Source organism: Mercurialis annua, linkage group LG2, assembly GCF_937616625.2.
Source record: "Mercurialis annua linkage group LG2, ddMerAnnu1.2, whole genome shotgun sequence".
Taxonomy (NCBI): domain Eukaryota; kingdom Viridiplantae; phylum Streptophyta; class Magnoliopsida; order Malpighiales; family Euphorbiaceae; genus Mercurialis; species Mercurialis annua.
This window is the reverse complement of record NC_065571.1, coordinates 4,962,609-4,981,700: the sequence shown is the minus strand read 5'-3', so window position 1 is coordinate 4,981,700 and position 19,092 is coordinate 4,962,609. Positions and strand designations below refer to the sequence as shown.

Sequence of the window (19,092 nt, the reverse complement as noted above, 5' to 3'; positions counted from 1 at the left end):
TATCTAATTTTTGATTTTTAAGGTCCTTTTATTTAGTCTTTTCTATCCCTCTACTTAAAAGATGGAAATAATATTTTGAAAATTAACTATAAATTTATCGACAGTTTACTCACTGTTAACTAGCGGTGTACTATCACAAAATTTATATTAATTTCTTAAAAAATGGAAATTAACTATAAATTTATCGACGGTTTACTCACGGTTAACTAACGGTGTACTAAAAATAAATTTATCAATTTTTTTAGAAGTGCAGTATGTTTAAAATATACAATTCAAGTTTACCAACAATTTATTAACCATATAATCATAATAAAAATTATTACAAGTTTCCAACGGTTAACCTAGCGTTTACGAACATTGTATTACAAGCAAAATTATTGGTATACCATTAGTAAACCATTGGTTAACCAACAAAAAAAAATTACAAATTTTATTATAAACCCATCCCTCCGGCCAACAAAATTACAGAAATCCTCTTCTCTTCCACCTTATTGAACCTCTGAGAAACAACAACATGGATAAGCTAATCTACTCATCAAACATCAATAAATAAATGCATAAACATCACAATAATGTACATTTTGAATGTTGGAAGAGCAGGTGATGGTGTTTGTAGGCAGCTTTTGGATCCAAGTAAGTCTATGACCTGCAGATTCAACAATTAACATATTGCAAAAGATAGTAAGGGATTTAAAACAGCAAAATATAGCAGCCATTAAATAAAATATTTCACATCCTTTGAGAGTGGTCGATTCATACATCTTCATTATAAGCATAATTTTCTTGCTCCAAGGCCTTGACATACTCATCCTTAAACTCAACAGCTTTATCCAAATAAGGCTTCTTCTCCTAAAAAAAAAAAAAAAAGAAGGGTTCAAAATCATTCATTTATACAATTTATTATATCACACTTCTCCTATAAAGAAACTAGTCACAAGAAAATCACTTCATTACTCAAACTTTCAATTTTTCACATCCTTCTTTCGCAACTTAAATCACAGTAGAAGCATTACAAACACAACACAGTTAATGCCAAATTAATCATCTCAAATGAATCATAAATTAAATGAAAGTAATTAGCACCCAGTTGAAAATATTGTTAGCCTCTTATGTTCAATCTGTTGGTGGATGAGTAATAGGACAAAAATAATGTTCTTCTCATTCTAACAGAACTAAGAGGAAATGAGAATATCCACACCAATAAATTAATCAAAAACAAAACATAAATACATGAATCTCAAGAAACTGGAATTAAGAAACCTGTCAGAAACCATATCGTGCATCTGTAACACTAATTTGAATCGTAATAGAAAATCAACTACGCTTTAGTTGAACAGCTAGGAACAATAATTTAGCACTAAATTGAATTAAAAATAAAAATACAACTGAAATAAAAAAAGTTTGGCCATACCTCGTTGAGACATCTCAATTACTCGCAGATATTTACCGGTAGTTCGTTCCACATCGGAACCACTGCCGAAAATACAAAAAAAGCCCGGACCTACCCACATCCGCTTCTTAGTAAAAGAACGCGAGTAAGGCAGTAAAAACTTTCTGTTCAGCCTCTTTTATTTTCTCACTGCCCGCCGTTCTGAAATCGAGATCTGGAGGATGAAAATGCGGTTGAACTCGATGAAATCAATTGCATGTTTCATCGGAGAAAGAAAGCGTACATTTCAAGTTTTTTTGCCGTAAAAACATATACTGAAAACGTAAAAATTTATAAGGAGTGAATTACTTTTTATTTTTGCAACCAAACATGCCGCGTGGTATTTATGAGAATAAAATGGATTTTGGTGGTGCTGGGTCTAATTTCCTCTTCAAATTTTCTAGGTATGTGGATTTGCGGGCATTTTTTCAAATTTGACAATAATTTTAAACTTCGCTCAGAAATTGAGTTATTGGTACAAAAGGAATTATTAATCTAAATTCTATCATTTTTATAAATAATGTATTCGTCCTAAAACAATAATCCTATTATAAAACACCCATATTAGTAGTTATTATAATTAAAATTTATAAAAGTCAAACGTGCATTTTTACTAAATTTCAAAATTTTATAAATTAAAATAATAGTTTTAAAATGCTTTATAATTAAAAAATTATTTTATCAATTATAATATGCTTTTAAAAATCCTATTTTAATTGTAGTTTAATTATAAATTTTGAGTGAAGAAAGTGATATTTTAAATTTTATTTTATATGATAAGATTTTAAAATACAAAATAAATAAAATAATACTGATATGTTATTTTTTTTATTAAATTATCAAAAAAAAAGAATATACTCTTATTTTTTTCATCCTCTTTATATTAATTTCGATAATCAACTATGAGTGTTTTAATTATATTCATAAATGTGTAAGAAATTCAAAGACACTATTTAAACTCATGCAGACAATTTGCCACACTTAAAGCATCCAAAATTTAGAATAAATTAATTAATTAAAATCTTTAAAATTAAAACAAACAAAAGCATCCAAAATTTAGAAAATAAATAAATAAATTAAAATCTAGAAAAATTAAAACAAACAAAAACAACAAAGGACATAAAATGAAAATTGAACAAAAAGAACACATTTCACTTTTTTGACTTGTGTTGCAACGGCGACTGTCATGCTAGTAAGAAAAATAGACGATAAATTGAAATTGGATAATAAAATTACTAGACTACCTTAGAGAACAAAATGATTTAAATGGCAATTTACCCTCTCAATTTATAAAAAATAAATAATTATTATAAAAAATAATTTTATAAGCAAATTAATCACGAACTTGGTAATTATGAATAATTAATCTCATTTTAACAATATTAATTTACAAATTGAAGGAGCAAATTGCCAATTTAGCAAACAATTAGCTTATAAGTTGAGGGAGTAAATTGTCAAAATGAGGTTAATTGTCGACAATCAACAAGTTCATAACTAATTTGCTCATAAAATTAATTCATGTGTTAATTGTCCATTATTTACAAGTTAAAAGGGGCCACTTAAATTGAAAAAATAATGATAAGCTGGACTATTCTCTTAAAAAAAACTGTCAAAATATTTCTAATTTTCCTGTTAAAAATTAAAAAAATGATATTGTAAGCTACATGCTATCTAACAATTTATTATACTAGATGATTTTTTGATAAAAATTATAATGTGATTATCATAATACTGTATACTATGATCTCAAATCAATATCTTTTCATTAAAAAATAATTTGATGTTTTAAGTTGTAAAATTTTAACAAGTTGTTTTTATGTTAAAATTGAAATTTAAATTGTAATTATAAAACACGCCAAAAATCATGATTAACTCGCATTTAATCCAAGAAAAAATGCATATAAAATGTACATGTAGTAGTTTTCACCCGGTGAACCCCACGAGAAAGCCAAAATTGAGTGGAGAGAGGGTTCTTCTTCCCTTATGAATAAGGCAACATGGGGACCAACTTCTATTTATTTTACCCCATAGTTTTGGATATGCATTCATTCAAAAGAATAAGGGCTAAAAACCTTGAAAAGCTATACTATTACTTTAATGGATATTAATACCTAATTATCTCCATTTAAAGGTATTTATTATTTAATTATTATTTTCAGAATCTAATTGCTTTAAATCGTTTTGATAATACAATATAAATTGAACTTATTCAATTAAAATAAACATAACTTATCGTAATAGATATAATTTTTTACTGAATTTGCTAAATAGTGGTTTTTTTTTAAAATAAAATTAAAATTTAATTATTTAAAAATAATTATTTTCTCTTAAATAATTAAATTAAATTATTAAAAATTATGAATAATATAATAATATTTGTAATAAAAATTATATAAAAGTAGACCGCCCCTCCCATTCTCGTCGATGGGAAATAATTTTCTCTCATTCTCGTACTCGTGGGGGCAATTGGTGGAAATTCTCCCATTAGGGGGTGGATCTCCATGGAGATCGAGGAATCTCTTCTCCATTATCATCTCTATATGACGGTGGTTAAATTAAAAGAAATAAAATAATACTCACATTTGTATAATATTATTTAAACTCCTTATTAGTAATAATTATTTACATTCATTGCTAGTCTATAATTCTCAGGGGCGGAACTAGGGAGGGTCGAAGAGAGTCGGCCGACCCTTCTCGCCGAAAAAAATTAAAAAAATAATAAAAATGTTAGGTTTTTTTCAGTAGGGGCGGTTATAACCGCCTCTAAAAACTGCCCCTATATGTGTTAGGAGCGGTTTTTTCTTTGTAGGCCGCCCCCTAGAACTATAAATTAACAGATTTACATAATATTTACAGCCGTTTGATTTTTTAAATAGTCGAACGTAAAAATTTCGACCCTCCTAAATTGGAGTCTTGGTTCCGCCACTGATAATTCTGATTATCTCCAACTTTTTAAGAGTAGAAAAATATACATAATCACATCTAACAAGAATTACTAGTTCTAGCTGTTTTCTTTCAAAACAAATTATCCCCACTTGTGTTAGTACTAATATAAATGTGCATAATTATCATAAACTTTATTTGATATTGTCCTTGTGCATATGAATCCTTGTTGGTCATTTTTCATCCTTTACATGCCTTTGGTTGAGTAATAGCTTGCACCCATTTGTCACGCCAAATCATAGTTGCTCTTCAGATCATCACGGCTAATAATCACCGACGGTCCTCGACTTTTACCCCAAACTTCCCAAAACCCCCTATATTTTCAAAAGCTTCCCTAAACCCCCCAACCTTTGTGGCGGCGCCATTCACGGCCCTTATAGACGAAAATACACCTCAGCGCCGTCATTTTTTGGCGGCTGTCATTTAAAAAAAAAAAAAAAAAGGGCGCCAGGTGTCCACTGACACGTCATTAAATATCTAAAAAAAATTAAAACACCCAAAATACCCCTAAACACTCAATCAAATCGAACCACACCAATCGAACCTAACCCACCCGGTCAATTTTTCAATCACCGTAGCCCGCCGCCATAGTCCACCACCGTCGGCCGCCGCCATAGTCCACCACCGTCGGCCGCCGCCCTCCGGGCATCTGTTCTTGAAGGAACAGATCGTTCCTTCAAGCTGTTCTTGAAGGAACGATCTGTTCCTTCAAGAACAGCTCTGTTCTTGAAGGAACAGATCGTTCCTTCAAGATCTGTTCTTGAAGGAACGATTCCTTCAAGAACAGATCTTGAAGGAACGATCTGTTCCTTCAAGATCCGTTCTTGAAGGGACGATCTGTTCCTTCAAGAACAGCTTGAAGGAACGATCTGTTCCTTCAAGAACAGATCTTGAATGAACAGTCGTTCCTTCAAGCGTCTTCTCAGACGAGCTGAGAAGACCACCGGTTGGTCTTCTCAGCTCGTCTGAGAAGACGAGAAGACGACCCAGCTGGGTCGTCTTCTCAGGTGAGAAGGCGACCCAGCTGGGTCGTCTTCTCACCTGAGAAGACGACCTGCTCCGGTCGTCTTCTCACCTGAAAAGACGACCGGAGAGGTCGGATGGGTTGAGCCGAGTGGGATGGGTCGGGTGGGTTGGGTGTTGGGTTGATGATTTTGTTAACACGAATTTCTTGTCCTGAAATTAAGAAGCAAGAAAATATGCACAAATGTCAATTTTATTGAATTTAATCAAAAAGCGAGTACAATCTCTATGGGGTAATTTCTACACGTGTAGAAATTAAATCCTTTGATGCTTTCCTTCAATATTTGTGGATCAAGGGCTTATAAAGCTTGTTCTTGAATCCGTTGTAGAATCTCCTTCGATTTGGTGAAGAAAATTGTTGAACCGTTGACGAGTGATGAACATGCCGTTTGAAGATTTAATTTGAAGACTTGATGTATTTGTTGAAGAAATTATTAGACTTTTAAATTTATTTAGTAATTTAAAATTAATTACTATTTAATGTCTAATTAATACTAAATACTCATTTTGGTAAGTTGAAATAAATTAATACTTGCCAAACAATTATAGAATATATTATTTTATTTAATTAGTTAAGTAAATATAATCACTTGACTAATCAAAATAAAATCAATTATTCTTTCCAAATATAGAGATATGTGCATAAATACATATTCTCTACACCCCTATAAATAGGAGTGCTTCACAACACAAGAGAAAAAAAATAATTCTCTAGCCGCCGGAATTCTGCAAACAAAGCAACATAGAAGCTCTGCATAATTTCTTCAAGCGACGACACAAGACATCACTCTTAAGTCGTGGAAACTCTGCAAACAAAGCGATAAAGAAGCTCTGCATAATTTCTACAAAAGGACAGACATAATTCTCTAGCCGCCGGAATTCTGCAAACAATAACGAATTTCTTTGTTTTCGACAATTGATTTTACTTTGGTGTTTTTTTTTTTTTTTAGTTGACTGCATCTACACTCTCAACTACATATTTGAAGGCTTCATTATTCGACGCACTCCACATTTTACAGTAAAAGCTGCACTTTTTACTTCAAAATGGTCATATTCAAGGAGACTACATCTTCAACTTCGACAAATCTTCATATCTTAGACAACGAAGCTTCAAACTTTGAGGAGGGTACTACACTTGCAGTCTACACTCCCGTCATCGGTCGTCATGCCCCCACTTGGTCTTCTTCAAATGACGCTCTTCATCTTTCTTCTTGGAGTTTAGAGACGGCGCGAGACACTTATGGTTGCGACAATGCTATCATCAAAGCTTCAAGGGTCACATTGCTACAATCTTCTCTTCATAAGACTTCATCTTCACATGACGCGCTACAACTTCTAAGGCATCGCATCCAAAGTGGAGAGCTATCATGGGGGTCATCTTCTTCATTCTTCGTTGGAGCTACTTACACCGAATGTTATTGGGAATGGGCGGAGGATGTATTAGCAAGCAACGAGCACAATTTGACTTCATCTCATCTATATGCGCCTATCTTTGCTTCACTCTTCACTTATGATTTCAAGGAGAATGTCATGCGTGGATTTTGTGAGCATTGGGATTCTTCTACAAACACACTTTGTACTGCTAAAGGAGAAGAATCTATCTCTTTGTGGGACTTGAAGATGCTTGGCGGTCTTTCGATAGATGGTTCCTTTTATGATGAAGTCATCCCATCTGCAAATGAATTAAATGGGATTGATCGTGATGGCAAGCCTTCTCTACCCATAAGTTGCAAGTTCTTATTTCTCGCTTTTCATAAAGGCTGCAAGAAAATGGGTAACCATTACGAGATGACCATCAGCGATTGGATCAAATGTTGGTTTTGTGGCCCTTCAAGATATAGAGAGCCTCCAAAAAGAGATAACAAGAAGAGGAGTGCAAGACCAAGGGAGACCTATAATCCTTCTGGTGTTATTGACAAATGCCAACGTCGGGCAAAAGGATGGTACAAGCCATTCTCTAATCTTCACGTCAAGGTTAGTGACCGAGAAGAAGTTTACTTGGCCGCCTTCATATCTTGTTGGCTTTGTAAATTTGTGCTTCCCGGAAGAGACGCAGGTTTAATTCGCCCAAGCACGTTCAAAGTTGCAAGTATGATGGCAACTTCTCGTCGTTTTTGCTTGGCAGTTCCAGTTCTAGCAAGTATTTATCATGGTCTGCGAGGAATTTCGACTGCATCTGACTTCAAGACTTGTGCAGTTTCTTTTCCCACTCATTATGTTTATGGATGGCTTGCTCATCGATTTGAGACGCATTTTAGTTCCAATCGCGAACGAGTTCCCTTGATGACCTCTTATGCTGGTGAGAGAATGGCTCGTACTTTTGAAGATTCGGCCGCCCTTGCTCTATTTAGAAATCCGTCGCAGCTCATTATTCCTTCTTTCAATCCTTCAACAAAAAGAACGACATTAACTGATGATAAAGACTTGTCCCTTGGTTATTGGGAGTACCTTGCTAGTCTTAGATCGAGTTATTTGGTTGCACGCCTTGATCATGTCTACATATATGAACCATACAGTCCTCATCGATTCAGCAGACAATTCGGATTTTGCCAAGACATTCCTGGTGATCTTAAACAACACTTGGAGGGCTTGAATTTGGATCAAATAGTTCGTCTTTGGCAATCTTGCACTAGATCTTCGACTCTAGCAAGAATAAAACTTCCTATGGTTCCTGATGATGGGAAAACTTTTGTCACCAAAGATTACTTTGATTGGTGGTCTAGAAAATGGCTAAAGACACCAGTAAAAGAATCAAGGCTAGTCATCAAATTGAAAACCAAGAATGCGGGAGAGAAGATTCTTGAAGCCGCCACCAATGAAATTGTTGATGTTGTGTCTACTTGTGCACCGATAGGAGCAACAAAGAAGCGCACAACACAAGCAAGGGCTTATGAAGTTTCTTCTGGAAGTCAAGCAGAAAAGAGGACTCCTTCAAATAATAATGATTCTACTCATACATTTGAGGATGGCATCAAAGACATGGATCAAGACCGTCTGGATTTCGAAGAAACTGATCAAGATGACTCTGACCGCCATTGGAATAGGCAAAAGAAGACTAAGTTGTGGATTCCTGGGGATCCTAAGGATTTTGGTAGCATCCCAAGTGGTTCATTTCCTCAATGCGACAAATTGGTAATGTTTATAATTTAACTTTGTCTTTCTAAACTTTTTTTTTTATTTCCCATTTTACTCATCACTTCTCCTTTTTCTATTTTGAAGCTCGATCTCCATGATCTAAACTTTGAAAGCAATTGTGAAGAATATGGAGACATAGAAGACACAGCACTCAGCTCTGAATCTTTCAAGTTGGTGGCTAGAGCATTAGAAGATGGTCATCAAACAAACTTCATACAACCCTCACATGCGATTCTAGTTGATAACACTACTCCTTTAGAGGAGAATGCTTTGGAACAACAAAAGGAGGTCGCACCAAAGGATAAGCGTAACGCTTTTGAGAAGACTCAACTATGTGGTGCTGACATGTTTCTTTGCTTTGAACGTCAAGTAGCCACTTTATCTTGGGAAGCGCTACAAAAGAGACTCATTACTACGCCTTTATCAGAGATTCCTTCAATGGCCGAAGCCATATCTACTTTTCTTGATATGATGAAGAAGTATGAGAGTCTTGACACATCGATTCTAAAAGAACGCCTCAATAGTCTTCTTCAAAATATTAGAGAAGTAAACAAAAAGAAATCTGAACTTCATTCTAGCATGTCAGTGATTGTTCGAGATAAAGAACTTGAGAGGCTTCAAGGAAAACTGGATGCTTTTATCGAAGTTGAGAATGAAGCTGCCAATGATTGTTCCACTTTGCGAACCAGGATTGATGAAGCCAAAGAGGAACTGAAAAAGCTCGAGTCGTCTTTAGAGGTGGCCGAGAAGAAGATTCAAGATAATCAAGAAAATGCTTCGAAGACCCGTGATGAGATTTCCCATGTTGAGGTTGCTTCAGTACATGATCCAAATGATGAAGCTAAGCTACAAGAGCTTGAAAGCTTATTGGAAGCAAACTTTGATGATTTTAACCATTTTCAATGGTCACCTTAGATCTTATTCTTTTGTTTTTGTCATTTGATGCATTTCCTTTATTTTGTCTTATGTTTATGTAATAAGACTCCTTTGATCATTTAATAAGACTTATATTTCCTTCTTCATATCCTCTCTTTTATATTTATCTTATCAATGCACATGTCTTCTAATATATTGGAGTGTTTTGAACAATTTTTTTTTATTTGAATGAACTTTTTTTTTTGGTTGTGACTGAACTTGATATGATTCAAGCTGCCTACGTACTTTCTTGCGAAAGATCAAGTCAAACGTAGTTCAAGGCTTGAGAATTTTTTGATTGATTTTTTTTTGTTATGACTGAACTTGGTGTGATTCAAGCTGCCTACGTACTTTCTCGCGAAAGATCAAGTCAAACGTAGTTCAAGTACAATTTTTTTTAGGGGAGAGAGCCGTGCACAGTTTTAGCTCATGCGGGCCAGGAGCGTCGCCGAGCTTCAAGCATAGTACTTCTTCAAGAACTTTCCGTTGATTGGTCCAATACGTAGTCCATCTTGATCAACAATCTTGTATGCACCATTAGAGTAAACTTCTTGAACAACATAAGGGCCATCCCAATTTGAAAGGAATTTGTTTCCCATTCGGCGTGAGATGATTATAGGTCTTCTTATTGCAAGAACTAAATCTCCAAGTTGAAAAGAGCGCGGGCGCACCTTCTTGTTAAAGGCCTTTGACATTCGAGCTTGATAACACTCCAATCTTTGTTGTGCTTCCAACCTCTTCTCATCAAGAGCTTCCAATTCTTCAAGGCGCAAGCGTGCATTTTCATCGCTAGAGAGGCCTTCTTGGATGGCGATCCTCAGAGATGGAACTTGACATTCTAATGGTAGTACAGCTTCAGTGCCATACACAAGTGAATATGGAGTCGCCCCGGTTGCCGTTCTATGTGTGGTACGATAAGCACATAAAGCTTCTCCTAGCCTTTCATGCCAATCTCTCTTAGTGCGGCTCACATTCTTCTTAAGCAAACTGCATAAGGTTTTGTTGAAAGCTTCTGCAAGACCGTTGGCTGGTGCATTATACATGGATGAGTTGTATTGTTTGAATTTGAATTCCACACATAACTTGTCCATAGCCTTATTGGAGAACTCTTTTCCATTATCCGTGATGATGTAACGCGGAGTGCCATGTCGAAAGATGATGTAGTTCTTTATGAAGTTCACTACCACTTCTTTCTTGACTTCCTTGAGCGCTACGGCTTCAGCCCACTTGGAGAAGTAGTCAGTTGCAGCTAGTATGTAGAGATGCCCTCCTGAACTTTTGGGCAAAGGACCAACAACATCTAATCCCCAAGCATCAAAAGGCCAAGAAGCAACAGTTGGATGAAGCGGCTCAGGAGGTTGACGAATGATATTCCCATAGAATTGACATCCTTGGCACTTCTTAGCATACTCCATGCAGTCTTTTACCATTGTAGGCCAATAATATCCCATCCTTTTGATATGAAAGTGCAACTTAGGCCCTGATTGATGGGCCCCACACACCCCCGAGTGCGCTTCTTCCAACGCCTTTGTGGCTTCTTCATCATCCAGACACCGTAACCAGATATCATCAAAAGAGCGACGATAAAGAGTATCTTTAAAGTAAACAAAGCGAGATGATCTTCGTTTTACTTCTGCCCTATGCTTTGCTTCGTCAGGTAGTCTTCCATGCTCTAAGTAGTCGATCAAAGGTTGGCGCCAGTCTTCTTTTTCAATTTCATAAACAGAAGCAAAACTTACTTGCTCATAGTCACCTTCATCATTATTAAGGACGAATTCTGGGACAACCCACCTTTTACAAACGGGCACTTGAACTTCCGTGTTTGCAAGAGTCAACGTAGCTGCAAGATTGGCTAACGCATCTGCTTGCTTGTTTTCTTTTCTAGGTACATGCTCAATGTTGATGGTGTCGAACTTATCAATTTGTCTACTAGCATGTTGGAAGTATGGTATCAACTCCGGTTTCTTTACCTCATAAATTGAAAGAAGTTGGTTGACCACCAATTCCGAATCTCCAAACACATTGATATGATCGATGTTCATCTCAATCGCCACATCAAGACCCAATATCAATGCTTGATATTCAGCTACATTATTTGAGCAATTTTGCGAGAAGTTGAAAGCATATGGTAGAACTTCACCTTCGGGAGAAATGAAGACGACACCGGCCCCAGCACCATCTTGACGAGCAGCCCCATCAAAGTACATCTTCCAAGGCGAGTTTTGAATGAGAAATACATCCTCATCTGGCAAGTCATCAGAAAACTCCCAATTATCTGGAATAGGATGATCTGCTAGAAAATCTGCAAGTGCTTGACCCTTAATTGCTTTTTGAGAGACGTAGCTTATATCAAATTCTTGTAGCAGAAGAGCCCATTTCGCCAATCTTCCCGAAAGAACTGGTTTTGACATGATGTACTTGATTGGATCAGCTTTAGAGATCAATCGAATTTGATGAGCTTGTAGATAGTGTCTGAGTTTCTTAATTGCAAACATCAATGCCAAACACATCTTCTCAATTGGGGTGTAATTTAACTCAGCCCCATTTAAAGTTCTGCTAAGATAGTAAAGTGCACTTTCTTTGCCTTCATCATTTTCTTGTGCAAGTAGAACTCCTAATGAATGTTCTTGAGCTGCAGTGTAGAGGATTAAAGGACGACTTGGAACCGGCGCTTGCAAAACTGGAGGATTCAGCAAATACTTCTTAATGCACTCAAAAGCATTACTACACGCTTGGTCCCATTGGAAAGGAATGTCCTTTTTCATCAACCTATGAAATGGTTGACAACGACCAGCTAGATTGGATATGAACCGGCGAATATAAGCCAATTTTCCTTGTAAGCTTTTAAGTTCATGCACGTTTCTTGGTTCTGGCATCTTCAAAATGGCCTCTATTTTAGATTGATCGATCTCAATTCCTCGATGTCGCACAATGAAGCCTAAAAACTTTCCAGCTGATACTCCAAAGGCACACTTCAAAGGATTCATCCTTAATTGATATTTCCTCAATCTCTCAAAAACTTTTCTTAGATCTTCGAGATGATCATCCTTTCTCTTTGTTTTCACGACAAGATCATCAACATAGCATTCTACATGCTTATGGAGCATGTCGTCAAATATCTTTTGCATAGCTCGTTGATAAGTGGCACCCGCATTTTTCAAACCAAAAGGCATGACTTTATAGCAAAATATACCTTTTGGGGTACGAAATGCAGTCTTTGCTTGATCCTTTTGTGACATAGGAATTTGGTTGTATCCAGATGAGCCATCCAAGAATGATTGGATTTCATGGCCAGTTGTAGCATCAATCATGATCTCGGGAATAGGCAATGGAAAATCATCCTTTGGGCATGCATTATTTAGATCTCTGAAATCTACACAAACTCGGATTTGCCCATTCTTCTTTCTTACTGGCACAATATTGGAGACCCAAGTAGGATACTTGACCTCCTCAATGAATTTAGCATCAATGAGTTTATTAACCTCATTTTCAATTTGTGGAATCAACTATGGTCGAAAACGTCGTTGAGCTTGTTTGACCACTTTAGCTCCTTGCCTTACAGCCAAATGATGAACAGCAACTTCCGGATCAAGCCCTGGCATTTCTGTATATTTCCATGCAAAAATGTCTCGAAATTCTAAGAGTAGTTTGACATAATCATTCTCCTCTTTAGTTGATAAATTAGCACTTAAAAAGGTGGGGCGAGGATCTTCAATTGTTCCAAGATTGACTTCTTTTAGCTCGTCAACAACTGCCTTGTTTCCTTCTTCGAATGTAGGAGGAGCATCTTCGACAACTTCTTCAATCTCCTCATCATCATTTACAATACTGACATGGTTGACGGTTGCATTCTCCACTTCATCACTCTCTATGCGTGAATGAGGGTTTTGGCAAGTGATTACTACCGTATGTTTTTTTCCTTTTAGCACATCACCTGTTGATACCACCCATTTAGTACATCTTTTCATGCGGGATGAAAACTTGCTGCATATGTCCTTCGAATCAACGACATAGTTTTTATTTTCTTTAGACTTCCACTTATTCCAAACTCCAAGCCTTTTGTGCACTGAAGTTCTCTGAATTTGCAGATTGACATCCTTTTGGTCTCCAATCCTGTCAAAAACAGATACACAATTGGGAAGACTTCCGAGGCGATTAAAAACTGAAGTTCTCGATGTAGACACTTCATTATTTTGTTTCTCATCAAGTTCTTCAATGGTGATATGTTGTGCATTTTCCTTGCGAATTTTCAGGCGCAATGGCTGACAAGTATTGTATCCAAGACCGGCCTTAGAACCTATAGGTTGGCTTTTCTCTTTCCACACCCTTTGAGGTTTCTTCATACTTCCTTCATTTTTATAGTCATCACATGTTTCTTCCTTTGCTAGGAGAAAGGTATTCTTTTGTCCATACCCTGCTTTAGACAACAATTTATAAGCGTTTGGATCAAATCCATTCGCTCTTTTAGTCGGCAGAACACCATGCTTTATTATAGAAGGTTGTGATGGCTTTGGAGCTTCTTCTGAGGGAAACTTGTAAACACTAGAAGATGCTAAACCTGTAACTGGGAGAGTTAAATCTTGCAGGCCTTTGATCATCTTTTCTACTTCATGTGCATTCGGCGCTTGTACCCCCTTCTTGAATGCTTCATGAGGCACACAAACAGGTGGAGAAGATGTGCATGCAGGGATATCAGCTTCCTTTCCATAATCTTCTTTGACATATGCTTCTTTACAAGATTCATCGTCATTTGTAGACGAGTCATTATAAAATTTTGCATCGGCGATGTAAGACTCTGCCATTGTAAAAGGTTTAGAATCAGCATCTATCCTTTTTACTTGTCCATCTCGACAATACTTAAAACATTGATGAAGTGTGGACGAAACTACACCATTCTCATGTATCCACGGCCTTCCCAACAACATTTTGTAAGTAGTCCTTGCATCAATCACATGGAATAATGCATTTGACTCCATATCATCCATTGTCATTGCAAGCCTAATCTTCCCAAGAGTCTTTTGACCTCCTTGATTAAAGCCTTGAATTACCAAACGACTCTTGAAAAGATCATCCATAGGTATGCCTAACTCTTTCATGGTCTTTAGAGGCAAGATATTGACAGCAGATCCATCGTCTATCAAGATTCTATTGATCATTTGTTTTAGAATAAAACCTTGAACAAATAGTGGACGGTTATGAGGCTTAGAACCAAGAAATAAGTCCTCGTCAGTGAAGCATATCTTAGCCGTACAAGGACTAAAGTCGGGTCCTTTGCACTCAGATTTTAACTCTTCTTCAATACCATCATGATCTTCTTCGTCAACATGGTAACATGGAAAAACTTCATTGATTTGTAGAAATTGCTTTGGCATAAATTCTTTGAGGGTTATGGGCACTCTTGGCTTTTGTGTGACGTTGTCTTCATTCTTTGTCAAAATCAACTTTTCCTTTACTACTTTTGAAGAGGTTGATCTTTTAACAGTTCTGATCTTTATCATCTTAGACCTTATTGGAGCCGCTTTAGGCAGTTGTGCCTTCTTCTTTCTACCTTTCCGATGAGTGACAAGAGTCCATCCTTCATCAGAATTGTCTTCAATCTCCCCGTCTTGAATGTTGATGCCCCCAGAAAGGTGCGAGTCGCCACTTGATACTTGTAGAGAATGAGATGCATATTCATTAGGGGAAGATTGTATCCATGCTTCTACTGGTTCAAAATCTCCAAACTTTAAAGCCACAACGTAGGAACTCTCGTTCATAATTGTGGTTACGTTAGAAGTTGCAGTATCTTCATCAAAGACTACATCACCCCTTTCATGCAGTCGCATAATTTTATCTTTTAAGACAAAACACTTTTGGAGTGGATGACTAATAAGTCGATGATACTTGCAATAGTTTGGGTCATTCACTTTGTCAGCCTCTTCGGGGCGCTTCATTTCCGGCAATTGGATGAGATTAGCCTCAAGCAAGTCATCCAACATTTTAGAAACGTCAGAGTCATTGAAAGGGTAAACTTTTTCTTGTCGCTCCTTTAAAGTACTCTTCTTTACTTCTTGACGGTTGAAGGTAGGAGGCTTTCCTTCTTGTTTTTTTTCATGCTTGGTGAATTTGAAGGGTGTTGTAGTTACAACCATGGAATGTTTCCCTTCAACCTTTGTTGATGTTTTGCCCACTTTACGAGCCTCGTGTCTTTCTTTTCCCTTTTGGGGATCTTCTATCATTGAACCTTGAGTTCCCGCAGCGGCGATAGTTAGCTCCATGTCATGTGCACGAGTTGCCAACTCCTCGAAGCTTCTAGGCTTGATACCTTGGAGAATGTAGAGCAGTTGAAAGTGCATGCCTTGAATGCACATATCTAGAGCGGATGCTTCTGAAAGACGATCTTTGCAGTTAAGACTCAAGTTTCTCCATCTATGAATGTAGTCAATAACAGCCTCATCTTTCCATTGACGTGTACTCGTTAGCTCTATCATGCTAACAATTCGACGAGTACTATAGAAGCGATTTAGAAACTCACGTTCCAACTGTTCCCAACTATCAATTGTGCCAGACTCTAAATCCGTGTACCAATCAAAAGCATTTCCTTTCAAGGAGCGAACAAATTGCTTGACCATCAAGTCTCCATGAGTACCAGCGTTGTTGCATGTCTCAACAAAATGAGCTACATGTTGTCTTGGATTGCCTTTGCCATCAAACTGTTGAAACTTTGGAGGTTGATAGCTTGTGGGCATCTTCTTGAGGTTAATCCTATGAGAATAGGGTTTGGCATATGAATATGATGGTTGTGTGCCACTCTCAACTTGATCTTTGACAGCCTCCTTAATGAGATTCTTCAATTGATCTCCATGAATAGAACCATTTGTAGTTGAAATCTGAGACTCTTTTGAAGCATCACTAGAAGAAGTACCATTCATGGTAGTAGGAGCAAAGATATTCGCAATATCATCCCCTTCTTGTGATTGTGGAGTTTTAGAAACGACAACCGCCTTATCAGTTAAATTGTCCACCTTCTTCATCAAAAAGGAGATTTGCTCATCCTTTTCTTTAATGGAATCAGCAAGAGACTCCAACACCTTACTCATCTTAGCGACTTGTTCTTCCAAGGAAGTAGTGCTAGTCATCATAACGCTCATAACATTAGAAGAACCTTTTGGCGATGTTAGCGTATATGGAGTGGTTGGCGAATCCTTGCTTGATGGCGACTTAGGATCTCTTTTTTCCTTTGGTGGAGATTGAGTTGGAGATGGAGCTTCTTCATCCGATGGTTGGAAAACAAACATCTTTTGAAGAAGGGGAAGAGTGCGGGCATAAATATCCTCAACCAATCTCTCCTTGATTATCGCTCCAGGGCTAGCATCAGTAGTATTTCGGACGGTAAAACGCACTGGTGCCTTGGATTGGCGACCGTAGTTGTTGTTTCTTGAAGTCATGGATCTTGGTTGTTGTTTCTTTGAATTTGCGAAGAAAAGAGATGAAAGGTAGAGATGTCCCACTGGGCGTGCCAGAAATTTGTTAACACGAATTTCTTGTCCTGAAATTAAGAAGCAAGAAAATATGCACAAATGTCAATTTTATTGAATTTAATCAAAAAGCGAGTACAATCTCTATGGGGTAATTTCTACACGTGTAGAAATTAAATCCTTTGATGCTTTCCTTCAATATTTGCGGATCAAGGGCTTTTGAAGCTTGTTCTTGAATCCGTTGTAGAATCTCCTTCGATTTGGTGAAGGAAATAGTTGAACCGTTGACGAGTGATGAACACGCCGTATGAAGATTCGAATATGGAGACTTGATTTGATATGCAGTCGTTTGGTTGAATCTTTGACGGGTGATGAACACAACGTATGAAGATTCGAATATGGAGGCTTGATTTGATGTAGTCACTTGTAGAAATTATGCAGAGCTTCTTTATCGCTTTGTTTGCAGAGTTTCCACGATTTGAGAGTGATGTGTGTGTAGTCGCTTGAAGAAATTATGCAGAGCTTTTATGTTGCTTTGTTTGCAGAATTCCGGCGGCTAGAGAATTATGTCTGTCCTTTTGTAGAAATTATGCAGAGCTTCTTTATCGCTTTGTTTGCAGAGTTTCCACGACTTAAGAGTGATGTCTTGTGTCGTCGCTTGAAGAAATTATGCAGAGCTTCTATGTTGCTTTGTTTGCAGAATTCCGGCGGCTAGAGAATTATGTTTTTTTTTCTTGTGTTGTGAAGCACTCCTATTTATAGGGGTGTAGAGAATATGTATTTATGCACATATCTCTATATTTGGAAAGAATAATTGATTTTATTTTGATTAGTCAAGTGATTATATTTACTTAACTAATTAAATAAAATAATATATTCTATAATTGTTTGGCAAGTATTAATTTATTTCAACTTACCAAAATGAGTATTTAGTATTAATTAGACATTAAATAGTAATTAATTTTAAATTACTAAATAAATTTAAAAGTCTAATAATACCAAGCCCGATTTATTTAATGGGCCCAAAATTTATAGGTCAACAAATGCCCCCTTGAGACTTGTTCGCGTTTTTTTTTTTTTGCGATCATGTCTCAAAATTTTAATTAGATATTTTAGTTATCACTTTTGATATCTTAAAATACCTAATTTAAACAAAATATCTTTTTCAATTCACGTGAGAAGTGATTTGCATGAGCTTTTTTTTGTTTCTTTCATATTTTTCCTTTTCAAGAAAAATAATTGCCAAGATATAATCCAATTTTGTGAGCCAATCCATTTTTTTCCCTTTTTTGTTTCTTTCCTTGTCATTTGTCTTGAACAATTTTTTTTCTTAATCAAGAATTGCTTGCTCTCCAAGTGTTCTTCTTCAAGAATATCTTTCTTTTCCTTACTCAATTAGAATAGGAATTTCTTTAATGTTGATGAAGCTTTTATTCAGGAAATATATTTTTTGTAGCCTTTATAAATAAAGACCTCAACATAAATACAAATTCACATTTTTTTTTGAAGTTTAATTCCGGTGGAGCAAACGTAGAACACTCCTCTGCATGTATACGGTTGGTCTTCTTCCTTCTTCTTTTTTTGTCGTTTTTTTATCTTTTGATTCCCATGTCCACAATTGTAATTATAATTGGACAAATTTTCTGTAAACAGACTATAATATATGATGGATTTCTTCTATTTTGATTTTGTTGGAGACCATTAGAATATATGAAATTCTTTGTATCTCCATGCATGGAACATGCCCATGACTTTCATAAATTCACAAATATACACTTTTATGTAGACATCCTTGCCATGGAAATAGTCTAATAGGCATATATATCTTTTCCGGATAATCCATGTTGCCTTTACCATTCTCGTTTTTGTTTATGAGTCCAACAATACCATGCAAACTTGGATAAAAAGAAATTGTTTATGCCTTAGCCATGCAAAATTAAAGAATTGATGTTCATGTCTCTACTCTGTGATCTCAATTTTTTTTTATATGCGGGGCCATGTGCAGTTTGATGACTTCATCTGCTTTTCTTTGAAATTATCTAATCTCTGTAGGTCTCTTTTTTTTTACTTCATAATTGAAATAAATTATGAAACAAGTGTTTGACTTTCTCTTTTATATCATACAGTGCTTTCCTGGCAAGAAAAGAGAACAAACAGTGTGTCACCGTGAATTAATTGGACAGTAGAATC

At 36.3% G+C, this 19,092-nt stretch overlaps 1 protein-coding gene across 1 annotated transcript; it reads left to right on the top strand.

The window, feature by feature from the left end:
• Nucleotides 1-6,379: 6,379 nt before the first annotated feature.
• LOC126666979 (uncharacterized) lies at nt 6,380-9,578 on the top strand. Its single transcript, XM_050359921.2, has 2 exons — nt 6,380-8,527; nt 8,615-9,578. Exons 1-2 carry the CDS (start codon nt 6,440-6,442, stop codon nt 9,443-9,445), a joined length of 2,919 nt encoding a protein of 972 aa, XP_050215878.1. The 5' UTR covers nt 6,380-6,439; the 3' UTR covers nt 9,446-9,578.
• The last annotated feature ends 9,514 nt before the right edge of the window (nt 9,579-19,092 follow it).

Coding starts and splice junctions, on each gene's coding strand:
- LOC126666979 (XM_050359921.2), top strand. CDS start 6,440: ATGGTCATATTCAAGGAGACTACATCTTCAACTTCGACAAATCTTCAT. Junction 8,528..8,614: donor TTCCTCAATGCGACAAATTG/GTAATGTTTATA, acceptor TCTATTTTGAAG/CTCGATCTCCATGATCTAAA.